Source organism: Halichoerus grypus, chromosome 6, assembly GCF_964656455.1.
Source record: "Halichoerus grypus chromosome 6, mHalGry1.hap1.1, whole genome shotgun sequence".
Taxonomy (NCBI): Eukaryota; Metazoa; Chordata; class Mammalia; order Carnivora; family Phocidae; genus Halichoerus; species Halichoerus grypus.
The window spans coordinates 176,037,235-176,063,816 of NC_135717.1; the positions used below are offsets into that span (position 1 = coordinate 176,037,235).

General features: G+C 52.2%; 1 protein-coding gene across 2 annotated transcripts in view; it reads left to right on the forward strand.

Annotated features, from left to right (window-relative positions):
- The window catches only part of TBC1D22A (TBC1 domain family member 22A), a 319,474-nt gene that overhangs the window by 106,647 nt on the left and 186,245 nt on the right, over nt 1–26,582 (forward strand). The window contains exon 8 of one of the 2 annotated variants that reach the window (XM_078076759.1): nt 10,840–10,954. The exons of the other annotated variant lie outside the window; for it this stretch is intronic. Coding sequence (XP_077932885.1) covers nt 10,840–10,954 — 115 coding nt within the window. The remainder of the gene's footprint in view (nt 1–10,839; nt 10,955–26,582) is intronic. 2 annotated transcript variants of the gene reach the window in all.

Here is a 26,582-nt window from a genome sequence, read left to right on the forward strand (position 1 = left end):
AGGCCTGTTCACGTTACACTGACTTAGGGTAGTTACTCTAAGCCTTACAGATGCTGTTTGTCATGTGAGGGGTGCTGCCTTGGTCGTGGTGTTGAAGTCATAAATGGTTGTTGAGGTCTATCAAGTCCTTCCCCCGTCATCTGATACGAGAATATTTTTGCACCCTTATTCTCTTAACGTGGTGGATTTTATTTGTAAACTTCCTGGTATTGAGGGACTGTATCTTCTGGAAGTAAGTCTGGTTGTTGGGGGTGGGTTGTTCCAGGGCCTGGCGGGAGCAGGTCAGTGGCCATCGGGTGAGCCGCGCCGCCAGAAGGGAAGTCTGGTCGCTCCTGGATTTGAAAAATGCTTCTTTCTGACCAGCCCGTTTCTTAACAACGCTTTGACGTGTAGCTGTGTTTGTTGTGTTGAATCTTTGGTCTGGTAATAGTGACACTGCGATGTTCTGTTTGAAGGTGTTTTGAGTGTAGTGAGACGTCTATGCCTTTGCTAACCTATTAAACACTTGAGCGCAGAACGTGGGGCGTAAATTGTCCTGTTTGAAGGAGGTGAGTGTCAGGTAATTCACACACCACACGGCCTCATTGCTTGCTTTAAGAGAGCTCTACGTTATTAATTAACATCGTGACAAATCATCGGGGGCTGTCTTGGTATGTCCGGCGTCTATTCTGTGTGATAGGTGGCTGCCTTTTAGTGCACGTGTTAGATCTGTTACGGGCTCTTACTTGGTGTCGTTCACCAGGTGTTAGAATTCATATGGGGCTGGTGTTCCTTGGATCAAGTTGCAAAAGCTTGTGCTGTGGTAACTTCTTTCTGGGCCACATTGCTCCTGGGTTTCCAGGGATGTGAGCCCCCCAGTCCTCCCCGCAGAACTGTGGATGATGATGTTCCTTGCACAGAAATGATCTCCATGGTGCTTTGTGTGCTGTGTGTGGGTCATGCATATGGTAGAGTGTTTTCAGATTTCTGAAATCAGATTTTTGTAAGTCCTCATGGGCACAGTGGCCTTCTTGGGTTTAGTGTATTTCGTGTTTTAGACCACAGAGTGGTTTAGCAACTGGAGCGCCCCGCGGTGCTGGCCGGGTCCTGCCTTGGGGACCCATGAGGGCGTGGCATGTTTGCAGAGTGAAGATGGGGACCTCTCGAGCCCTCCCGGGAGCCTTCTGTGCAGGGATGTCCTTTGAGTTTTTTAGGAGAAACCTTTCTTGGTGCTCAGGCGTCTGAAGTCTGGTGAGCGAATGAGCTGGGAATGCCTGCCATGTTTGCATTTTTTCAGCCCCGGCGGTGACAGATAGTAACAACTCTTTTATTACTATTCCTGAGTGTTAGCTGGTTCGTAGAAAAGATACTTTGGGAAGAGTTTCAAGTTCGAACTACTTTTAATGAATTCCGACTCTTTAGACAAGCACATCAGGAATGTTAACAGAACTTTAACGGCTAATGAGACCCAATGTGTATTCATTGTTCGAGCCATTTCCCATCGTTCTGTGTTTTTACTAAACTTACCCTTACACGCGGCGCGTCCTGCCTTTATTGTCCTTTGGCAGATGATATTGCTACTTAAACTGACAGCACATTACTTAATCTTGAGTTAGCGTGCCGTGATGGCTCTCTCCCCTGGCTCACCACGCCCCGTGTGAGCAACCTTGCTTGCACCTGTCCTGCTGCGGTCACTGAAACCCCTGGACCTCTGGCAGATGACGTGCTGGGGGCTGCGAGCCCCTGAAGAAGTCCGAGTGGACTCCCAGGCCTGGGCGTGGTCTCTGTCCTCAGCACAGTGCTCCCGAAGGGTGGCCACAGACAGGCCTGCAGGAAGTGGAGGGGGTCCTGTCGCTTCGTCCAGAAAGTCTGTGTGTGTGTGTGTGTGTGTGTGTGTGTGTGTGTGTGTGGCCAGCCTTGTTCTGGCCGTGTGCAGAGCTGGAGAACACAGCCCCGATCAGGGTGCTTTGGGGGGACACTTGAATTTGGAGGGTAACACTGAATTGCTGATGTCCCCCGTGTCACAGTTCTGGGGAGCCTCTATTTCCTGACCTGGTCCTCCAGCAACCTTGTAGGAAGAATGTCCTGACTCCCGGGCTGGCCGGCCCCACCTCCCCCCCCCCCCCCCCCCCGTGCCCCGCAGGCAGGCGGCACAGGCCTGGGGTGTCCTGGTGATGTCTCTGTTGCAGGCAGGGCGGTAGATGCTGGATGGTGGCTTCCAGCCCCAAGCTCAGCTGCCTTTGGCACGTGGCGGGCAGCTCAGCGGCGCTGTCCTGTGGCCTTCGGTGCTGGCCCTGGGGGCAAGGGCTGGGCAGGTGCAGGCCCAGGGCCCCACGCCCCCCCAGGCCTCTAGCTGGGTCTCTCTTCCTGATTCCTGGCTTGGCCCCTCTGGCTTTGGACCCTTGATTTCGGTGACCCGCTGGCTCTGGCCTCTGTCACTTTCTGAGCCCGGCCCCAAGGGAACTCTGCGGAATTGGGCCTGGTCAGTGAAAGGTCTGGCAGTGGCCGGAGCACGCTGTTCTCCTGGCGCCTTCCTCAGTAGGGCGCGAGAGCACGTGCAGGAGCCACCCGTCCTTGGGGTTGTACCATCAGTGTGGGCTGACCTCGGTGAATGTCCTTTAGAAGATTCCTCTCGGATTTCGTTTTTAGTTGAGACTGTGTCAGGGAGCAGCGGGCCCTGGGGGTGGAGAAGCCAGCAAGAGCGAATGCCTGCTCCCAGTTTGCCCCCCGGCCCATCACTGGGTGTAAATTCAAGGGAACTGGTGCTGAACTCGTACCCCTTAAAGGGTCATGTTGTTGACTTTGAAAACACCTGCTTGGAAAAGGTGATAGGAAAGCCCTGCTTGGTCGTGTCTCTTGGTGATGTCTCTTGCGAGCCTGAGCGCAGAAGCTTGGACATCGCTCGGAGCATGCTGTGAACAAGAGCGGGCGTCAGATGCAGCTTAGAAGCCCCGCAGCACGCGTCCCGCCGTGTTGGGAACGGGGTCCTGTTTCCTCATGGCTTGCTCTCAGCGACGTCTCCTCTGTGGAGAGCTCATTATGATGGCAGTCAAATGGGCCCTCAGAGGTCCCATCCTAATGTGCTCGCGGTCATGTGTGTGGCGGGGGCGGGATCTAAGGTGGGGCGCACTGTCGCTCAGGTCTTCACAGACCTTGTTAGGATGGGGCTGAGGGTCCGTGAGCCGGGAGCTGTCAGAGGGAGGCCGTGGGGACCCTGGGGCCCCATGGGACCATCTCAGGTGGTTGGGGCAGGGAGTTCTGGACGGTGTTGAGTGACTTGGACTCAGACCTGTGGTAGTTGTGACTTCAAACAGAAGCAAAGTAAAGTCAGATGAAGTGATTTAAGACAAAAGATACAGGATAAATCAGTCAGTGATGAGAAAAAAAAACAAAGAGAAAGCAGCCCTCAGCCTACCAACGGCACGTGTAGTTTCTGCTCTGGGCCTAGTCCTGCCAATCAGCTTTGCAGCCCGGCCCATGGTTGTCCCGGTGCAGCCTCGAGTGGGCGGGTTAGATTTAGGTCTGGGCCAGGTGTCCTGCAGCAGCCCTGTCTCCTGCGGCCACTGGGCCCCTGTCCTATTCCAGCCCCTGGAAGGGAGCAGGGACGGGAGCTGGAAGGGGGTGGCCAGGGGCACGAGTGAACCTTGGGGCCCTCAGGAGGGGCTGTTGGGATGCTTGCTGCCCTGCGGTTCCTGCTGGCCCCCTCCGCCCCAGGCCCCTTTGCCTGGCTACCCTGCACGTGACACCCTCCTCAGTGGGCGGGCAGCTCGGGACTTTGTTCTCCTCCATGTGCTGGATTTATGAGCTCCCAGTGTCACCAGGCATTCTCCCTACATGGAAATCTTTTCTACATTATTGCAATTAATGGCAAGTTTTTCCTCCAGGGAGTCTAGACAAGGCTGAACTGTCTGTCACCTCGTAAAAGGTAGGCTTCCGCCTGCCCCCTCAGATAGATCTCTGCTGCCGTGTGTGCTGGGTGCGGCGTCTGGCCGTGCCGCTCGGCCGAATCGGGCGCGTAGGACTGGGGGTGCCTGCCGGGGCAGGTGTGCGGGCCTGGGGCCTGCAGATGCTTTGGTTGGGGGTGGGGCCCCCCGTGGCTTCCTGGTGTGTCCCCGGCGTGGCAGGACAGTCTGACAGGATGAAGAGAGGCCAGTTACTTACCTTCTCTTCCCCCTTTCCTGCCAAAGAAATATAAATCCTGGTGTTTTATTTCTTATTTTCTAAATTAATGGCTATCGTTAGAGGAAAATAATATGCGGGGAGATGAGGGGCTCTGGGGGCAGCTCTGTAATGACAGGGAGAGCTGAGTGCTCACCCAGAACAGATGTCAGGGTAAAGGGCCTGTGAGCCGCAGAGTGACTGCACAAGTGGTTCAGCTGGTGTGGACGTTGGCGTGCACCAGAACTGCGGAGTGGCTGGGTGCCGCTGTCAGGAGTCGGGACGGGCGGGGGGGGGGGGGGCGTTCCCCGAGGAGGATGCTCGGACGCTCTCCTGTGGAAAACGGAGCTGATGGGTGGACGTGGGTGCTTTGCCTTGCGCTCACGTGGCACACTCTCCTCATGCCCGGGCCTTGGCTTGTGGCTTGGAGATAGGAGAGTCTTCCGATGATGAACATGAACCCCCCGCATACGGGACCGGGTCATTCTGCGAAGCGTGATGGCTCTGACTCAGCCCAGGGGCTTCCCGAGCCCTGCGTTGTCCCCTTGCCTCCTGGCCGCGTCCCCCTCTGTGCTCTACTCCTCCTGCCTCCCGAAGAACTCCGCGTCAGCCTTCACCGCGCTGTTTGCTTGTTGCCTCCTCTTCAAGTCTCCCTGTGCCACGTGCTCTCCCACCGCCTGTCCTCAGTGCAGCTGAGTCCCCCTGCCCTCCAGTCCATTTCGCCTCTCCAGCAGGTCGGGGGCCCCTGACGTCCCCACCGCCTGGCATCTGAAGAGCTGGGTCTGGAGCACCACTTGATGGAGAAACAGAACGGAACCGCCAGTCCGGCTCCCAGGTGTTGTCTGAGATCTCGCCGGAACGGGAAGGTCCAGGTGCTCACCAATGGCACAGACCTTGGAGAGCAGAGGCAAGAGGGGGCTCAAAATGAAGGGTGGAGGACCCGGATCATTCACACCTCCATCCAGCAAAGAGTTCCAGGGTTTTCCTCTGGGCCCGTTCCGTGCCAGGCCTGAGAGCACGGAGTGAGCGGGATGCAGGAGGACCCTTCCTCAGGGGGCTCAACGTGGGAGTGGTTGGAGCTGCGGCCTCGGAAGAGGGGCTGCTGGCCCGGCTGGGGCGGTACAGGAAGTTGGCTCTCAGGAGGCGGCTCTGGAACTCTGACCTAATGCTGCAGATCAGGGGTGCCCGGGCATTGCAGGTGGAAAGAACACGTGCAGGTGCCTTGAGGTGGGGACAGAAGTTACTGGTTTGGTGAGAGAGGACCCAGCGGAGGTGACAAGGTGGGGAAGGGAGTGGTAGGCCAGGCACCTTGGAGTCGGGGCCAGGAGTTTGCATTTACCCTCTGGCGACCACGGTGTGACCTGATGTGTACCGGGAGCTCTGCTGCCTCTCTGGGGGGTGTGCGGTCCGGGGTGTTAGCAGGGGGACCAGACACGAGATGACGGTCACCAGCTGGTGGCAGTGGAGTTGAGAGCAGGGGTTGGAGCTGGTTGTTTTGGAGGCTGCTGCAGGGGTGAAGATGTGAGGGAGCCCCCGCTGTCCGTGGCCTCGAGGCTGGACCTCTGGGGTGATGACCCGCAGACATGTGTCTCTTTAGTGGCAGGGCCAGGATTTGCGTCCGTTGTCACAAACCTCCACGGCAGGCCGTGCTCTTCGGCATTTTAGCCTGCCTGTCTTGTTAAAAGCCATTTTTGGGGTGCCTGGGTGGCTCGGTTAAGCGTCTGCTTCGGCTCAGGTCGTGATCCTGGGGTCCTGGGATGGAGCCCTGCATCGGGCTCTCTGCTTAGCGGGGAGTCTGCCTCTCCCTCTGCCCCTCTCCCTGCTTGTGCTCACTCTCTCTCTCAAATAAATAAATACAATCTTTTTAAAAAAAAAGAACCATTTTTGTTTTTGCTTGAACTACTTATTTCTTTATTTACATGTTACTGGGATTAAAGCCTTAATAGTATAATTTTCAGGTTATCAAGAGAGATCAAGTAGAGTTAAGTATAAATAATTTGAACTACCTGACTGATAGCTTTTCTTTAATTAATGGGGAATCTGAATTCTGGAAGTTTTCCCAAAGTAGTACAGATACGGGCACTCTGCAAGCTGCGAGCGTGAGGGCCGCCCGTGCTTCTGGAAGCCCTGCAGGGGGCCCAGGTGAAGGGGGCAGTAGGCGATTGCTGGGTTGTTGGCTCCCTTACAGAAGGCTTTGGAGGCACGTGAGCGGTCTGTTTGAGACTGAGAAGGCTCAGCTGCCTCCTCCTGCCTCCTTGCTCAGCCGTGTTCACCAGACGCGTTTGCCCCTGAGTGCTTTCCTCAGTTTCCCCAGGTAATGCCCTGTGGAGCCTAGTCCATCTCAGGACAGCTTGCTCTGGCCTCTCCACGAGGGAAGCTTTGGGACCGGCCAGCAGGTCTCCCCCGCTGCTTTCTTAGACCTGTGGTCTCTGGGCCCAGGAATCGCGAGCAGGCCACTCCAGTTGCCTGCCCGGGTGCTGGTTGCACTGAGAACACTCACGTCCCCTCCACATTCCCTGCCGTGTGGAGCCGGCTCAGTCATCTGCACCAGCTTTTCTTCCGTGCCAGGGTTGCCAAGCGAAAACCTGCATTCCTGCTTGTGAGTGGGGTTAGGGTGTGTGTGTGTGTGTGAGAGAGAGAGAGAGAGAGAGAGCGAGCGAGCGATAGCCAAGTGCTCTGAAAGTCTGGGGCTTAGTGACAGGGTTGGGAGGGGTCCATTGCTGACATGACCACTCCCCCAGGATAGTGAGATTGCAAAGCAGGAAAGGAGATTTCGGTGCCCTGAGCTCTGGCTTTTCCTCCAGTGCACACGCACGTGTACCACACACCTGCCCACACACAGGTAGCACACATCTGTGTGCACACGCACTCACACCTGTGCACACATACCACGTGTCTGTGCACATGCACGTGTGCACACCAGGCCCTCTGATGACCGGGTCCCTGCTAGGCCTCGGACAGGTGGAAACCAAGTTTAGATGTAGTTTGCTCACCAGGAGCTCGTTGACGTCGCTGTTTCTTTCTTACCATATAGTTATAATTTTTTGGTGGTCTCTCGTTTTTGATTTGCATATGAAAGCAACTCTTGTGTACTAATGCAGATCGGTGGTGGCATTTTGTAAGCCTCACAAGACCCCCGTTCAGTCAGATACCAGCGTGGACTCCTGGCTCTGCTGCTCTGGGTGAATTGCTTACCCTGTGGCTGCCTGAGCTTTCTCATCTGTATGAGTTACCTGTTCCCGTGTAACGACATCACCACAAACCTAGCACTTCAAACAACACACACTTACTCCTATTTGTTGTCCCGCAGTTTCGCTGGGTCAGGAGTCTGGCATGTCTTAGCTCAGGATCTCCCCAAGTGGCAATCAGGTGTGGTCTGGGCTGCAGACGCATCTGAGGCTTGACTGGGGAAGGGCCCGCTTCCAGGCCCACGTGGTTGCTGGCAGGATTCGGTTGCTGGTAGGCTGTGGAGCTGTGGCCCGGGTTCCTTGCTGCTTCTCAGCTGCCCTCAGGTCCTGGGCACATGGCCCTTTCCTTATGCAGCTCACAGTGTGGGAGCCTGTGTCCCTGAAGCCAGCAGGGAGAGCGTCTCCCAGCAGGACGGTTGTCGTCCTCTGTGACATAATCTTGCACATCCCATCCCCTGTGCAAAGCAGGGTGCAGGGCTGTTCACACTCAAGGGGAAGGGGCCACACAAGCGCGCGTACACCAGGAGGTGGGGGGTGCACAGAGCCATCCGGGGTCTGTCCGCCACCTCGTCTGAAAGGGGTAGTAATCATACCTGCCTCCACGTGTAGAGGAGGATGAGCTAGTGAAGGTGGTCAGGACAGTAGCATTTAATCGATGTTAGCAAGTACGTGATCACACTAGCGTTGTCATTACTGGGCTTAGGTTGCTTACTGACGCCCACGTACCGCACCGTGGCATTCAGGGCTGTCCCCAGTGACGCCTTCCTGTCCTCCAGGCACCCCTCCATCTCTCCTTTGCTCTCAGTGGCCTCCGGAACGCAGTGTGTAACTGTGGAGCCTTTCCACCCACGTGTTGTGGGGCTGACGCTCGCCTTTGTTCCCAGCCCTCCTCAGGCCTGGTTGTTGTGTGGCGACCACAGAGGTCCTTGCTCCCTGCCTTGGGTCACCTGGAGGGTGCCGCAGACAGTGCCCCTGCACCATGTGGTTCTCCGATGTGGTGCCCTACTCGGGTGCCCAGCCCGGGAGCTTCTTTCAGAGTAGGCTGACCCCATCTCTGGGTGCCCCGCTGCCATGTCTTGAGGGTAGCCCTGTAGAGGGGACAAGGGCCATGCGAAGAATGGACGAAGGAGTGGCCTGATACCATCCCTGGGTGCTCTTGGGGCCATCAAGCATCGCCCTGTGCAGGGGATGAAGGCCGTGCTGGGAATTGAAGGAGCCACACTCCACCAGGGAGGCATGGGCCAGAGCGGGTACTTTTCACCTCGCTTGGCCCCATAGTCTTACCTGTGGGTCTCCGGTTGGGGGCCTGCCCGAGCTGATGGTGGGGATGCACCTCTGCTATTCAGGCTCCGCTGTTCCTGGCCACGTCATGACTGAGCGTGCATGCACGGGAATTCCACATCTTCCTGGTTGTCTTTGCTAGAACTTCCCAGTGTGGGGTAGAAACCGGCCAGTGAGCTGTACATATACTTCGGGGTCTTATTCGTGAGGAGATGCTTAGCTGACTTTCATGGCTCTGCACTGCTCTGTGGTGAACTGTCACAAGTTCGTCCTGCCGGGCACTGCCCCCGCTCATCCTCGTGCAGCCTGGTCCTGCCTGCTCTCTGTCCCCGGTGCGGTCTCGGCGCTGACTGTGCCCTCGCTTGCTCAGCCTGTCCCTCCCCTGTCCACGGCGAGGAGAGGGTTGGGACACTGTCCCGGGCTTTCCTTGTGCCCAGGTGGCCGGGCAGGGCCGCGACTGCTGCGTGGCTACCCGGAGGCGGGGGGGTGGTGGCTAGGGTCTGCGAGAGGGGTCCTCCCCTGCACGGGCCCCGCGTGCCCGTCTGACCACCGTGCCACTGCAGTGACGGGTCGAGCGCTGCTTCCAGCGTCACCAGGGTGAGGGTGCCCAGCGTGGCGGCACGGTGTGAGCCACGTCGTGTTTGCACAAGAGAAATGGCAAATGATGCCACGTATTGAGTGGTTTTGGTCTTTTGCTCTTGTTTGAATATTCTTGCTAGTTCTCGCTAGAAAGCTGTTGTAAAATGAGACACAGGTATGAACGTATGTGCATGAACGCACGACTCGTTCAGCAGCAGGTCCTTAGCAGCTGCCCTGTTGGGACAGGCTCTGTGCCCAGGTGCCCCGGCTTACGTGCTGGCTACTTTCTTTGTTGGGAGCAAGCACAGTGGATGGCGGCCTGGATTCTAGGGCTGGTGGTGCCCCTTGTTGCCCATGGGCCCTGGGTTAAGAGACTTCCCCATCTAGGCCCCAGGGCCCCCGCTGTAGAGCTGGGTTGGTGCTGATTTGGGGAGGCAGACCACAAGCTCGGTGATATCTGGGAGTGAGGGCAGTGCAGAAAGGGGTTGGCCTCCTCGGGTACAAGCGCAGTTAGCCCTGCAGGCTTGACTTGTTTGGAAATGAGGCAATTTACGCACTGTTTGGGCATTTGCTCGTTGAGCCTGCCCCGTGTGCCTTCTTAGCATGAGGCCTGGGTCAGCAGCGAGGGTCTTGCAAGGAGAGAGGAGGCTAAGCTACTCCTGTGTCCATGGCCTGGGTGATGGAACGGCTGGTGGGAATGTATGTGATGGGAAGATGCTGGAGCAGGTGCTCTTGGGTGATGATAACTGTGCCCTGATTCAACAAACCAAGCGCATGGATACAGAGAACAGACTGGTGGCTGGGAGAGGTGGGGGTGGTTGTGGGTGCAATGGGCGGGGTGTCAATGTAAAGTAAGTCAGGGATGTGATGGACAGTGTGCTAACTGTTTAATAATACTGTGTTGCATGTCTCAAAGTTGCTAAGAGATCTTCAAAGTTCTCATCACAGAGAAGAAATTTGTAACTGTATGGTGACAGGTGTTAATTAGACTTACATATATTACAAAAGATCATTTTGTAATATATACCAATATTGAGTCACTATTCAAATATTGTACACCTGAAACTAATATAATGTCATATGTCACTTCTGCCTCATTTAAAACAATCTGTTTACCATATGAGGGAAATTCAGAGCATCTTTCCATGTACCCCCTCCCCCGACCACAGCCCCCCTCCCCCCACCATGCTTCCTTCCTTCTCTCCATTCACCCATCCATCCTTGGGTGCACCTGCCTGCCCGCCTGCCCGGCCCTCTGCTCTCCCGTCCCTCCACACGGAGGGAGCGCTCACCCAGAGGCCAGGTGCTGCCGTGCCGCCTGACCACGTCCTGGGCAGCCGTGTGCAGCCTCTGCCCGCGCGGCTTGGCGGGGGGGGCGGACAGTGTCTCCTGTGGGAGCCAGCTCGTGTGGCAGGGCTGGGCCCGGGGCTCAGTGAGACACTGCAATTGCTTTTAAGTCAGTAAGAAATTAAGATAATGGGGATTTTATAAAAAATTAAGTAGCAATTAATACTTTGTTTACATTTTTACTTTTAATATTAGAGACAGTGAAAAATGTTGATTGTATATATGTATTTTGAGGGAAAGAATGCATACATTTTAAAGTTTCTGATGTGTTTACTTTTGCTTCACCACCTGTTCAATTTTCTTGCAGATTTTTGAAAGGATATTGTTTATATGGGCGATACGTCACCCTGCCAGTGGATATGTTCAGGGGATTAATGACCTTGTCACTCCTTTCTTTGTAGTCTTCATGTGCGAACACATAGGTAAGACCATATCGTGATGTTTTTTCCCTGCAGACATTAAACGTGAACTTTGGCGGCCTTGCCGAGTTACTGTGCATCATTGCACCAATGTTGAAATGTGCCATTAAGTTAAATGTTGTAATGACAACTAAAAATAGAGAGTATAGTTTTCTCATTGATGCCAGCTTTAAAAAAAGTCTGTAAATCCACGTGTTTAACTACTGAAGAAGACATTAAGATGCAGTTTTTATTCTTACTGCCTTCTTTTTAATCATACACGAGGAGCATGGTTTTGTTCTGATGGCCGGCTTTCACGGGGTGGATTTGAGTGGATCGGGTCAAGGATAGAAGGTTAGTCGAATGTGCTGCTGACAAGCTAAAACCTGAGCCCTCTTTGATTGCATTCTGCAGCACGTTGTCTCCTCTCTACCTTTGATATTAGTAGCAGTTCATTTTATGGGAATGTTAATTACATGCAAAGTAATTGGTTTAACGGAGATTTAGGTTGGGCAGTGCGGTCTCTCTTTGAGTGCTGGGTGTTTCTCCATTTACGTTATAGCGGTCAACTGTAATATGACTGTACCTGTTACGAACACATGTTCAGTTTTAGAAAAATTCTGAAAATACAAATGTGGGATCTACTTTCTAATTTATCTGTGGATAAAAAATAAATAACCAAAGGAGGGATTTGCTGTTTGCGTGTAGCATTTTTATTAAAAACCAATTTTAATTTGTCTTCACGTGAACCTTCCCGACTTGATATTTGTTTGCTTTTATGAGATTGTGTCTCCAGCCGCTTCAGCTTCTCATCATGGTTGTGATCCGAGGGAGGAGGTTTGGCTGGGACAGATTACTCTCTGAGGACGAGAACATGCTCGTTCAGTGCGTTTTATTGCAACCTCTCACACTTTGTTTGCGTTGCTGATTTCATAGGAGGGCTTTCATTGCTAAGCAACTAATGAGGACCACCACAGCTCCGTCCCTAATCGGCTCTCATGTAGGGGAGAAGCCTGCTCCGAGAGCGCTTGCCTTTCTGCTTCTTCCTCCCGCCTTGACAGATAATGAAAATGTTCTTAATGATCCTAGCACAGTAGGGCCTGTCAGTAGACTTCGGGGTTGTTAATTGAAAGAAGAAGTTCAGCTGAGATGTGATTAGAGAATTGATATTCCATGTTAAATAGACCATTTAATTAATGTGGTAAGTAAGTTTGTCTCAACTACTTTACCACCAACTCATGCCGTAAGACCCAAGCCATCCTTAACTGCGTTTGCCTGAATCGTCAGCGAGACGGACTGTGGTGGTCATTGTCTAGAAGAGAGAAGAACCAGAGGAGCTAGGATTTGTGCTCTGTCCTGCCTTCCAGGACGCGCACGTGCATCGAGTGGATGTACGGGGTGGTTTGGGGACATTTGTATGAAACGCACCATTTATTTCTGGCAGTTGGCTGTGTCTTTAAGTGGACATGTTTTACCTTTTGGTCCTGGCTTTCAGGTATGATTGGTGGGTGTGAGTTCTTTCACCTCTTGCCGTCCGCACTTGGGAGTGTTCGTGTGTCGGTCCTGGTCCACGTCTCCTTACTTTAGAAAGCCTCAGGTCTGTTGAAGTGTCCTGGAGCCCGACCCGCCAGCCTCCTGTGCGGTAGTGTCATTCACGAAGACCTTCATGGGCGGGCGCCAGGGTGCTGGTCTTGGGCAGAGCACCGGCGTGTGGAGACCGCATCAGTTCAAGTCAGCCTGTGTCGAGAGGGCATCTCCTGGCCCTCGGCGGGGTGGTAGGGACACAGGCGAGCAAAGCGAGTATGGTTCCTGCCCCGTTGAGCTTGTGGTTACAGCAGGAAGACAGGTTTTAAACCAGTAACGAAGAAGTTTAATGAAAACAGACATTCGTGTTATCTTGAGGTGCATGGGGTGCAGGAAAGCAAACCCAGGCCTGGGGCTCGGACGACTCTGTGGCGCTCCAGCTGTGCCTTGTGGGATGAGCAGGGGCGTCGTGTGGAGGGAGCGTGGGAGTGCAGTGGACGGGCTGGAAGACCTGCTGTGATGCTGGGCCTGGTGACGAGGGAGGACGGTCCCCATAGGATGAGTCCCCGCGGCAGCTCTGGGACAAGTCTGCTGGGCGTGGGGAAGCTCGGGCGCTGTGCAGAAGCTCACGGGCGCGGGGCACGTGTGCTGCCAGCCACTAGGCTGAAGGTGTTCTGGTTGGCTGGGTTTTTAAGCGGGTAAACCTTAGATGCTTTGCTTATTGAAGATCTTGCAGATACAGTTTTTTCTTTCGGAGGGTGGAACCTGGTCATAGGATTGTGTGGTTTGGATCCCTGAGTGTCCTGCAGGACTTTGGGGTCTGCATTCTGTTCCCACATGAGCGTTCAGACGCTCGCGGTGCCCAGTGGCACAGGGATCAGCCCGCGTGCGCCCTCCCTCCCAAAAGATGCCCATGACTCCATCCTCAGGGCAAGCGTGTGTTGTTTTGGTTTTCCTTTCTCCTAAGCTGAACTCTGGGAAACAGTCCCCATTAATTGAGGGGAGAAGAAGCCCCTCCTGGTGTGAGATCCCTCCAGGCGCCCTCAGGCTGCGGTGGGCAGAGCTGCTGGGCCTGATCGGGAGCCGGGCTTTGCCCGTGGAGGGTTTGTTGCGGGTCCCCGGCTCCAGGCCTGCTGTGCTCCTGCTGGTTCACGAGGGAGGAGGGGAATCCGGCATCAGCTCCAACGACTGTGATGTCCCAGGCAGGGGCAGCCACTTCTGAGCAGCAGGGGTCCTGACTTTGCAGGTCCTGCCACATAGCGTCCCCTTAATGCCATGTTTTGTGACTTGAAAAAGACGGAGATGGGAAGTGAACGGTGGCTGACGTATCTGGGGTTGACAAACAGGGTCCGATTCGGAGGACTTTGGCTCATCAAGTAGATTGACTGCTTCCTTTGCAGAGGGTTGGTTCATCTTCATTGGGAGGCTGGCCAGGATGATGAGTGGTGGAAGCAACTTGCAGGGCATGAAGAAATGGTCAGAGAACACTGGGAAGCTGGGAACAAGGGGAGAACAGGAGTAGCCTGGAAATGGAGCAGCATGGAGCTGGTCCAGTGGCCCTGACGGTCTCCCAGGGCTGTTAACACAGCGCTGGGACGGGTCAGAGTCGTGTGCCACCGGCTCAGGTCTCCTCGCGGAGCACCTCACACCCCTGGGGAAAGGCCGTTTGGTCCCACTTTCAAAGGTCACAGCGTCCCCCGATGCAGGCTTAGCACTCGCACGTCTATGCTAACAGGCACACGCGCGTGTGCACACACACGCATACCAGCCACCACTTCCCTACGTAAACGTGGCACGGATCCTTGACTGCCCTCTGAATGGGCCCACAGTCTTGGGTGGGCTCTGGAGGCTGTCATCCTCAGGAGGGGTGGGGGAGGAGGTCAGGAGACTTCCTGTGATCTCAGAGGTAGGGGTGGCAGTGTGCAGAGCCCATCCAGACGTGGAGGCTGGTAAGTACAGTCATTTAGGGCGCATGAAGCCTGGGGAGTCCCCATGAGTGGAGTTCTGTAACGGGAGTGGATAACATGCTCAGAAAATTCCACCGTGGAAGAGTGCCCGATGCCGGGAAGGTTTGGGAATTTAAGGGGCTGAAGCCTTAGGGATAAGAAGCTTTAGGTGCATAGACGCTAGGTTTGCCGATGTGTGAATGTGCCCGTTCTCGATCCGAGCCACACCTTGGTGCCTGATCATGCAGAGTGCATCCTCGACCCAGAGGCCAGGCAGAGTGTGCAGGACTGCCTAGCCAGCACACCTGGTAGATATGTCACCTTCCTCTCGAAACAGGCATGTGACAGGTGCTTGAATTTTACCTTTTGGAAGTTAGAGGAAGCAGCAACGTAGCTGCTACTTCGGACTTAGTTCAGGCCCCTGAGGAAGGCAGGTCTAGAACAAGGTTGAGAGAGGACCCACGCTGTCCCAGCAAAGACAGGGACCGTGTGCACAGAGAGACATCATGGGCTGATGGGAGCAGGCCCAGGGGCAGGTGAAGGCAGGGCCTGGCATTGGAGAGAAAGCCTGGCCCGCGAGGTGGTGAAGGGGTTGACGTAGAGGGGAAGGAGGCTGATGGGAGTGGAGGGTGAGGAGAAGGAGAAGTCTGGCATGTTCCTGGGGTCCAAGGTGGATGTGGTGCCATTGTCCTGGACAGGCAGCTGGTTTAGGAGGCGAGATGACCATTCTGGGTTCGGACACGATCTGGAGCTGGGGGAGAGGTTTGCACTGGGGGTTGCAATGAGAATTGTAGCCCTGGGGGTGGCAGCTGAGAGGCGTGGGTCTGGATGTGCTTATCCAGAGTCCTGTGGTCACCAGTGTGTTAGGGGTCTACGGGGACCTGACAGCGGAGGTTTATGGCTCTCTCCTACGTTGGCGTCTGGATGTCAGCAGTCCAGGCCTACGCTGCTGCTGGGAGTGAGTCATCAGGGGCCCCGTGGTAACGTTCAGCGCTGGAGCCTGGCCGCCGGGGTTCAGACCCAGGCTCTGCCCCTTACCAGCTGTGCATGGCCTTCGTCGACGTGGGAATCGGAGGGCATGGCGCCGTTGCCTTGGTTGCCGTGAGGCCCGTGGGAGTTACTGTGCGAAGAGCTTCGAGCCCGTGTGTGCAGGTGCTGAGTGTCCGGGGAGTGTGCTGTTGACGTTGAGATTGTTGTGCTGTGTCCCTTCTTTGCCTTGGTCTATGGCTTTCCCCCGCATGAGAAGGTCACTCTGGGTACCTCCGTAGGGTCCACATTCTAGGTATGGGAAGAGGGAATTGGTGCAGGGCACAGGGCCAGAGGTCAAAGGGGCATGTCGGCCGAGTGTGCCCATGTTCAGAAGCCTTCCTGCTTTCCCTCGTTGGCCCCTGCCCCCCTGCCAGCTGCAGGGGTGAGGCAGAGAGAGACTCTCGCCGTCCTCCTCCTAGAGTGGAGGGGGCGGGACGAGATGTGCGTGCCCAACGGGAGCGATGGGCAGTTGTGGAATCAGGGAAGAAGGCCTGGGGTGAGGCGTCCCCAAAATCAAGGGAGGGGACACTTTCAGGGAGGGAGCGGTCAGCCGAGTCCAGTGCCACCGAGATGCAGCCTGGAAATGACCCAGGGGCTTGACAGTGTGGATGTTATGGGTAACCTGCCAAAAACGGGCTGCAGAACGGTTGCAAGTCCCTCTTGCCGCCCGCCGCCCGCCCTTCCCACACGGATGCCAACTGCAAACCCCCGCCTGGGGGGGCCTTGGACAGAAAGCGCCCCTGGCCTCTCAGATCTTTAATTAGTTGGTTAGTTACTTCATTGAGGTAGAGTTGGCATCTAGTACTCTCTTAGTTTCAGGATACAGCATGACAATTTGGCATTTTTTAAAAAAGATTTTATTTATTTGAGAGAAAGAGAGAGCACAAGCAGGGAGAGTGGCAGGCAGAGGGAGGAGCAGACTCCCGCGGAGCAGGGAGCCCGACTCGGGACTTGATCCCAGGACCCTGGGGTCATGACCTGAGCCGAAGGCAGACGCTTCACTGACTGAGCCACCCGGGCGCCCCCCCGAATTTGGCATTTTTATCCCGTGAAGGGGTCCCCACTGTGGGTCTACTTAACACCTGTCACCACAGACAGTCACAAAATTTTTTTTTTCTTGGGATGAGAGCTTTTAAGATTTATTCTCAGAGCAACTTTCAGACACGGGACACCGTGTTATTCACTGTAGTCGCTACGCTGCACATCCCAACCCCGTGACTTAGTTACTTCAGCACTGGAAGTCTGTGCCTTTGACCCCCTCCTCCCCTTGCGCCCCCACCCCCATCCTGGCTTTTCATTCTGGAAGGTTTTCGTGTATGCAGCTAGCAGAATGATGGCTCGATGAAGCTCGCTGTGCCGTCTGCCCGGCTTCCGGGGTCGTCCGCACTCCGCCCTGATTTCTCTTCTGCTCCCTGACCCCCAGCCGGTCGTTACTGTTATTACCTAAAACATAGCTCTATTGAGATATAGTTTACATACCATAAAACTCACCCACTGTGAGTGGAAGATTTAGTGGTATTTAGGGAATTCACACAGTGCAACCATGAGCACGATTTCAGGGTCTTTTCACCGCCCTGAAAGGAAATCCTGTACCAACAGTGGTCCCTCCGCCCCGCCCCGTCCGCCAGCCCTGCGCCCGCACTCATCTGCTCTCTGTCTCCGTGGGTTGTCTCTCTTGGACGTTTCACGTAAATGCAGTCATACAATGGGGGGGTCTTCTGAGACTGGCTTCTCTCGCTTCGCACGTTCAAGGTCCGTCCAGGTAGCAGGTGTCGGCACTTCAGTCCTTCTTGTGGTCAGATAACCTCTGGTTACGTGGATACAGCACGTTCTAGTCATCCACATATCCCCTGATGGACGTTTGGGTTCTTTCTACTTTTTGGTTATTATGAATGCTGCAGCAGTGACCCCGTGTGCGAGGCGTAGCACGCACGTGCTTTCATCTCTGGGCGTCTGTGGACCCAGCGGTCACATGGCAGCCGCCGTTGGACGTTCCCGCCGCAGCGTGGGAGGGTTCCCGTGGGCCCACATCCTTGCCAACACTTGCTACTGCTTTGTATTTTTCAAATGAGGTGGAAGTTACAGGTGTCCCTTCTGACCTCTGGGTCCCGTGACTCGGTTTCGCCCCGTCCCTGTGTCGCCGTGTTGTTTCCCGTCTCCTCCTCGCAGCCCCGTTGATTTCAGCTCCTTGAAGCAGGATGGCGTCTCACGTGTGAGTGTGCTTGGCACAGACTGGAAGCTCAGCGGGCCCCGTACTGAGCCAGATCCCTGCGGGGTTTTTGTGTGTGTCGTGCAGTTAGGAAACATGCTTTTCAGTGTGTGAGTAGAAGTACCTGCTCAGTATAGCGAAGCTGGGAAGCTGAGGCAGCGTGGCGGGGAGCCAGAGTCCTTGACTTTGACAGCCCTACCATTGACAAGGGGAGCCTGGGTTTATGTCTCTTTGCAGCCATGCAGGGAGGGCTGGGGAAGGAGCTCCCGTCTCTCCATCCCTGCACTCACCCTTCCCACCCGAGGGGTGGCTGCTTGGCTGGGGGGAGTCTCGCATCTGCCCAGGCTCCATTTCTGTGCCTCGGGGTGGAGTCACGGTGTTACCCGTTCCAGTGCCTTCCCGTGGTGAGCCCTCCTCTGGCCTCCTGCTGCCCACGGCCAGGCCTCCAAGTGCCTGGGCCTCATCTCTGGGCTGTTGGCTGGGAAGCCAACTTGGCCCCGGTTTCTTCCTTCCTAGGCTCAGGTCCGCAGGTGGGTCCCAGCATCTAGATCTGTACGGGGTAGGGAGGGCTCATCTAGCCTTGAGCCTGAGCTGCGTTTTTCCACTTGTCCTCTGTGTCAGGCCCCTGTCGGTTGCTCATTACTAATCACTCTGGTTCCTGTCCTGTGTGTGTCCCGGCAGGCAGGTGCAGGATGGGGCCAGGCCCACATCAGCCCTCCAGGGTACCAGCTGTTTGGGTATAGTTCCTCTGTCTTTTCTTTGTGCGTTGTAATTACTTAGTCGAGGGCATATTGTGTATAAAATTCTGTTTTGTGCTCTTTTCCCATTTAACCTTATAACAAGCTTTCACCTATATCATTAAGAAATCTTTGTAAAGATCATTTCTACCTCCTGCACATAATACTCCATTGAGATAATATAGCATAATTCATGAAACCCTTCTACTGTTGCTGGATTTTTTTTTTAGGCTTTTTCCCTCCAGGCATGTTGTAATTTTAAAGTAAAGACTGTATTTTTCAAGTGGCAACAGTCATATTCCTTTTAACAGTGTTAAATTTGATTTAGAATTAAGAACCATTCCCTCACCTTGCATTGCACAATTTAAGCAGAGAATTATATTTTAGTTTTAAATATTTTCAGCAGGGTGAAAAACAGAGCAGCATCCCCCAGCCCCTATCATCTGTGCTATTAAATTTAGAAACAGTTCTGGTGGGGCACTTTGGACGGACACCTCAGGCTGACTGTGTGTGGGTTGGGCCTGTGGGAAGAATGGTTGGGATGGCGAGGGGTGTTTGTCCATTGGTTCTCATTATCAGCCTGTGTTAAGCTCCAATCAACTTGATTCTGTGTGTCATTTTCTCTTAAAGGAAATTACTTTTGACAGCAAATATGGAAAGGAACTGGAATAAACAATGTACTCACTTAAGAAAATTAAGAATATGTATTTTTATGTTCCTGTATGTAAGTCAGAATCTCAAAAGTACAGGTTGTTTTTCAGTATGTTAGTTTTGCACAGAGAAGACGGTCAGCACACATTTGCACTTGGCACAGACTGGGGTTTGTGGGGCTGTAATTAGTGCCCGATTGACGCAGGAAGTCAGCCCCCACAACCAGTCAGGCCGCGTGGGGGAAATCATGCGGGGGATTTACGATTCACTGACGGTGAGCGGGTGTGGTCATTCTTTTGCCTGTCTCCACTCTCGGAGTATAAATTGGGCTCTGGTCACAGCGGGGAAAGAAGAGTTGCTGCCAGTGATGAATTCGTTTCAGAAATTGTCGCCCTCACTTCCCTTGTTTGCACTGAAGTCTTGTCTCATTGCGCTTTGTTTTCTCCACGGGTCACGTGAACCAGAGCGGCTGCTGGGTGCGTCTTCTGCATGGCTTCCGTGCGTGTTCGTCATGGCTTTGTTGTTCCCAGAGAGCGTGAGAACAGGGAGTTTTCTGTGGATGTTCTAGTTCCTGTGGGGACCGAGGGGGGCAGAGGGCCCTGGGAATCGGGGCATCAGAGCCAGAGCCGGGAGGGCTGCTGGTTTTGCAGCCCCAGCAGTGACAGTGAGGTGTCACGTCCTTGCAGGGCCTGTGACTCATACGGAGTCATATTTTCTGTTTACAAACATGTTGATAATCCAAGTAATGGCCTTCTTGTTAAAAGTTAGAAAACTCCGTGACAGCATGGGTCCACTGCCCAGAAGCTGTGTCACTTGCACGTTTTGTTAATTTCCTCTGGCCTTCGTGTCAATGTACTTTTTTTTTACATGGTAGCAATTATGTTATGCACGCACATTTTAATACTGCTTTTTTTAAATATCTAAGCATTTTCTGAAGTCCTAAAACATTTTTTGAAATGTCTTTTTAATAAGTAGTGACATGTGACTTTCAATGATGGGTGAGAAACTGGACAGAAGGTCAGCAAGCAACTAGAAAGAAGACTAGCGACTGAACGGCAGCTGATGAGCTAACTCGTCTCCGGAGCACTGCGCCCAGCAGCAGTGGGACACACACCCTTCCCAAGTGTGTGTGGAACAGTCTCCAGACCACATGCCGGGCCATAAAGTGAGCCTCGGTACATTTGAAAGGATGGGAGTCATACAAAGAGTGCTCTCTGACCTCAAGGACATTTAGTTAGGTATCAGTTATAGCAGGAAATGTGAAGAAATTGGCAAATGTGTAGAGATAAGCAGTGAGTCAGAGAAGAAATCATAAGGAAGATTAAGAAGTAACTTTGAGATGAATGGAAAAGAAAACACAACATACCAAAACTTAGGGGATACATCTATGTTGGGCTCCAAGAGAATCTGTGGTCTTCAGTGACTGTGTAGAAAGAACATCAAATCATTAACTTAACTCTTCGGTTTTTAGAAACCACAAAAGGAAGAGTATACTGAAGCCAAAACAAACAGAAGGAGGGAAATAAAGACTATAATAGAAATAAATGAAATAGAGAATAGAAAAACAATAGGGAAAACCAACAGAACCAAAGCCGGTTCTTCAGAAATATCAACAAAGTAGACAAACCGTAGGCTAGATTAACCTGGAAGAAGAGAAGACTCACATCACTAAAATCATGAGTGCGTTTAGAAATAAACAGCATTAAGGGAACACTATGAACAGCTCTCTAAATCAGGTAATGTAGATGTAATGGGGATATTCTTAGAAAGACACAGATTACCCAAACTGACTATGACGGTAATTTTGTACCAACTTGACGAGGCAGTGGTGCCCCTTGTTTGGTTAAACACCAGCATGGACACTGCTGTGATGGTGTACTTCAGGGGTGATTAACGTTTAAATCAGTAGTCTCTGACTAAAGCAAATTATCTTGCTTGATGTGGGTTGGCCTCATCCAGTCAGTCGAAGGGCTAAGAGCAAAGACTGAAATTTCCTGAAGAAGAAGAAATTCTTCTTAAGGCACAGAATGTGTCTGAATTTTTAGCCCACTGGTCTGTCCTGCAAATGTCAGACTTGCCAGTCCCCGTAATTATGTGAGCCTATTCCTTAAAATAAGTCTGTTTCTCTCTCTGTCTCAATGTGTGTGTGACCATGTTTATTGGTATTAGTATATAAGAGCAATATGTATGAAGCTGAATTACTAATTTAAAAAACTACAAAGAGAAGTCTAAGACCAGATGACTTCAGTGGTGCATTCCACCAAATATTTAATAAAGAATTAATACCACCCTTTCACAAACTTCCAAAAATAGAAGAGAAGGAACACTTTTCAGTTCATCCCATAAGGCTCATATTTTCCTGTTATCAGAATGAGACAAAGACATCACAAGGAAAGAAAACCACAGACCAATATCCCTTATAGAGATGGATGTAACAATCCTCAATAAAACATTGACAAACAGAATGTACCAATATAGTAAAAGGATTATGCATCATGACAAATGGGATTTATCCCAGGAATGCAAGGTTGGTCCAACATATAAAAATCAATCAGTGCAATACACCTGTTAACAGAGTAAGGGACAAAACCCACATAATGAGACAGAAAAAGCATTTGACAAAATTTTGCACCTTTTCATGATAAAAACACTCACCAAATTAGGAATAAAAGAATTTCCTGGTAAAGAGCATCCATGAAAAACCCACAATTAACACCATAGTCATTGGGAAAGACTGAAAGCTCTCCCCTTAAGATCAGGGGCAGGACAAGGGTATCTGCATTCTCTTCTCTTCAACATTGTACTGGTTCTAGTCAGTGCAGTTAACAAGAAATTGAAGCAAGAGGCATCCAGAATGGAAATGAAGAGGTAAAAGTTGTCTCTCTTTGCAGATGAAAGATCTTGTATATAGGAAATCCAAAGGAACCCACTAAAAAACTATGAAAGCTGATAAATGAGTTCAGGAAGATTATAGGATACAAGATCGAGATATAAAAAGCAGTTATAGGGGCACCTGGGTGGCTCAGTTGGTTAAGCGTCTGACTCTTGGTTTCGACTCAGGTCATGATCTCAGGGTCCCGAGTTTGAGCCCGCTTTGGGCTCTGCGCTCAGTGCAGAGTCTGCTTCTCCCTCTCCCTGTGCTCCTCTCCCCTGCTCGTGCCCCCCCCCAATAAATAAAATATTAAAAAAATCAGTTATATGCCTATACGCTTGCGATGTGAAATCCAAAAATGAAAATATGAAAACAATTTCATTTACATTAACATCAAATTGAATAAAATTAGGTGTTAATTTAGCGAAAAGGTATAAGATCTATATTTTGCAAACTGTAAAACATTGTTGAAAGATACTAAAGATTTCAGTAAATGGGCAAACATCCCATGTTTGTGGATTGGAACACTTTATAGTGTTAAGATGGTGGCCCTCCCCAAATTGATGTAAAGATTCATTGCAACCCTGTCAAAGCCATAGTGACTTTTTTAGCATAGAATGACAAGTTTATCTTTAAATTCATACGGAAATTTAAGGGACCCAGAATAGTCAAAACAATCTTGAACAAGGACCAAGTTGTAGGACTCAAACTTCCTGATATCAGAACTTACTACAAAATTACAACAATCAAGCAAATGTCATCCTGGCATATGGATAGACATGTAGGTTAATGGAAAAGAATTGAGAGTCTAGAAATAAATCTTCATGTTTATGGTCAGTTGATTTTTGACAAGGATGTCAAGACAATTAAATTGGGAAAATGGTGTTTTTGAACAAATGGTGCTGGGACAACTAAGTCTCAACTTGCAAAAAAAAAAAAAGAAAAAAAAGAACATCCCTGTGTCTCTCCATACACAAAAATAAAATGAATCATAGACCTCAGTGGAAGAGCTAACGCTATGAGAAGACATAGGAGTAGATCTTCACGACCTTGGGCTAGGCCATGTCTTCTTAGGTATGACACCAAAAGTGAAGGTGACAAAAGAGGAATGTAGGTAGTTTGGATGGATGACATCAAAATTAAAACTTTTGTGCTGTAAGCAATAGTCTCAAAGGAAGTGAAAAGACATCTTCAGAATGGGAGAAAATGTTAGCAAATCATATATCTGATAAGAGACTTAAATCCATAATAACATAAGGAGCTCTTCTAACTCAGTAAGAAGACAAGCTAATTAAAACATGAGCAAAGCGTTTGGACAGAAATTTCTCCAGAGAAGATGTATAAATGGCCAGTAAGCACATGAAGAAACCACAGCGAGGTTCACCATTTCATACCCACCACGGTAGCTAGAATCAAAAGGGGAACAGTAGCAAATGTTAGCAAGGGTGCGGAGGAATTCGAAGTCTCTTGTGTTTTTGAGGGGAACGTGAGACTGGTGTGGCCACTCCGGCAGACAGTCTGGCATTTCCCGAGAGGTGGACACAGTTACTGGGTGAGCGTTCGTGGGAGCATCGTTCATTAAAGCCAACCCAGATGTTCATCAGCTGATGCACACGGTAGTGAAGCGTGGTACACCCAGACGGTGTGACGTCACGGAGCAAGAGAAGAGAGTGAGGCGCTGACGCGCTATATCACATGGGTGGGCCTGAGGACCGCACACGACGTGAGCTGTGCCAGACAGCGTCCACACGGTGCCGGATTCCACTGATAGGAAATATCTGCAGCAGGCAAATGTGTAGAGACAGAACATAGATTAGTGGTCGCTTGTGTCTTAGGGACAGAATGGGGGTCATGGGCATTGACTTTTAATGGGCACATGGTGGAAAACGTCCTAAAATTAGATGTGCTGGTGGTTGCACAATTTAGCGAATAGACTATAAACCACTTTAAGTGGTTGTGTTGTGTGGCATGTGAGTTGATTCTCAGTAAAACTCTTTAAAAAGAAAGTAGAGGCCATCTTAGTCCGGCAGGGCGTCAACGACAAAACAGAGTGGGTAGCTTCTACCAACAGAAACTTCTCTCAGAGTGGTGGAGGCTGGACGTGTGGGGTCAGCACAGCAGCACGGCCGTGCGCTGGGACAGGCTTCTCCCCTGCTTGTGAGCCGACATCCTCTCTCCCCGCCATGTGCCCACGTGGTGAAGGAGCAAGGGAGCTTTGTGGGGCCCTTGTAAAACACTGACCCCACTCATGGGGGCTCCTTCCTAAGGACCTCCCCAAGGCCCCAGCCCCTAACGCCATCATCTCTGGGGGTCAGGATTCAGTGTGTGGATTTTAGGGGGGTGGAGACATTCAGACCATCGAGGGCCCTCATTCCAGGGACAGGAGATAGCATAGCCTGGTGGTTTTCTGTTGATGAACATCTGTGTGGTTTCTACTTTTTCACTGTTATAGTCTCTGTAAATAAATTCTTGATCGCATTTTGGATTATTTCCTTGTCATGCATTCTTAGAAGAGGTGTTTCTGCATCATGCTTGTGAGTATTTCTAAGTCTTGATGACGTTTGTGGGGTATTTACCGGGAAGATGCTTGAGGGCCTACACCTGCCAGCCACGTAAGAGATTGCCATCTCACTCTGGCTTTGGTGTGTTCTAGACATTAATTACGAACGGGTCCTTGGTACGCTGGCTGGAGACAGGACCAGCGTCTGTGTCTGTGTGCTTACACATGCGCTGCATTCGTTGGTAGATACTTTAGTATTTACGTGTGAGCCTGTTCGACACAGGCTAGAGCTCAAAGATATTAAGTGACTTGGTGAATTAATTGGAGAGCCAGGAGTAATTAATACACTCCGCAGTATTGACATTTGAGTTTTCAGCCTGCAAGAATCTTACTCAGCTGGCCTAATTAGGAACTCAGGAAAGACCAGGGTGTGTGTGTGCGCAGGTGTGTGTAGTAAAACAGCAATGGGGTGGGAGCCGGGGACTGCAGTGCTCAAGCTTGTATGTGCCCGTGTTGCAGAAGCACAATGTTTGACCAACAGCCTCTTCCAGGTGACTTCATTCTCTAGAAGGTTTGCTCCTGGGTCCGTGAAGCATGCGCGTGCCCACAGGTCCTCTTTCTGGAGGGACAGCCGGCCCCGCACGCTGCACACGGACCCTGTTTCCTGGGCCTGGGTCAGGAATCCCCGTGAGCATTAAAGCCTTGCGGGGCGGCTTTACACTTACATTTGAAGAACCTCATCCTTCCTCCCATAGACGGTAGCTCTCCTTGCCTTTTTATATTCTGCTCTGTTGGAGTCAGAGACTCACAGAATAGTTCTTAGGTGACACGCATCAATGACTGTCCTCTTTGCCTTCCAGTGTCCCGACAGGTTTCCAAGGTGATCGTGAAAGTCCCAAGGCCACTTTCAGACCAAGTTATTACCAGTTTCGTACCAGTTTCCCAAGTCATTCACACACAGGTTCTTGCACACAGGTCCTTCCAGTACTGTGTGTCACATGAGCCGTTGGCGAGGTGTGACAGCTTCTCAGGCTGGGGCACTGGCCTGGGTCCCATGTAGCTGTGGATGGCGGACAGTGCTGGTGAGACCGCCCTGCACGGTGTGCCCGCGGGGGGCCGGCTGTGGAGGGGACACTCTGTGCGTGCGACAGACCAGCTCACGGGCGGGTATGGTCACCAGTGCTCTGACGCAGCTCGATTTGGAGGTGCGCTTTTATTTTACCCATAGAAATTTCACTGGGAGTTTTTTTTAATTGATGGCATTCAGTTACGAGATCCTTACGATATCTTCAGTGATCTGTTGTTTTCTCTGTATTTCCAATTCTGTGCTGCAACTTGGGGGAAAAAATCCCTGCTTACAGATTAATTAATTGTGAAGGAATACTTTATTCTGGTCTTCGGAGGTTTCTTTTCTGATCACATACACAACCGTGTGTGAGCTTGGAGGTGCGTGTGCTCTGCCAGCCAGAGTGAGGCTTGATTCACGGAGAGAAGTGCACAACAGCGAGTTCACTGCATCGGACAACAGCGCGCTCGGAGCCATCACCCAGGCCGTCCCTGAGGACCCACGTCACCACGGGGCCCGGGAGGCTCTGCGCGGTGACGGGGCTGCCCGAGGCCAGCCATCGGGTGCCCTGCGTCACCACGGCCACCACCCCGCACTCGTGCTTTCCAGCAGCGTGCTCCTGTTGGAGCAGAGCGGGAGGTGGACCGGTGCGGACTGCAGTGTGGCGTCGTGTTCTGACCGCCCGTTTCTCCGCACCGATGATCCTGAGTGGTGCTGGCCCTCAGGCTCAGGGGTCCGTGGTACGGTTGCTTGTGCGAGGAGTGGCCGGCTCCGCTCGCTCTCCCTCAGTGTGTGGGTTGGTGGTGGGAGCGAGGGGGACCGCATGCTGAGATGGGGTGCATATCTGCTCCACGGACCGTTCCTTTGAGGGCGGGCAGTCTCACTTTCCAAGCTATGTGGCCGTGGTTTTACTGTAATTTTATTTTCCCCTTTGTGTTCGGTGTTGTTTTGAGAGGGAATACTGGGAGATGGGTGGCTTGGCAGCTGCCATTGTCCTTTGTTACTTGCATTTCCTCCCTCCTGACTGATGTTCTGTGGAAGGCCCGCCAACCACCTGTTCCTGCCTTGGAGCTGTTAGCATCCAGCGCCAGGCCTAGCATGTGCCGCTCTTTCCAGGA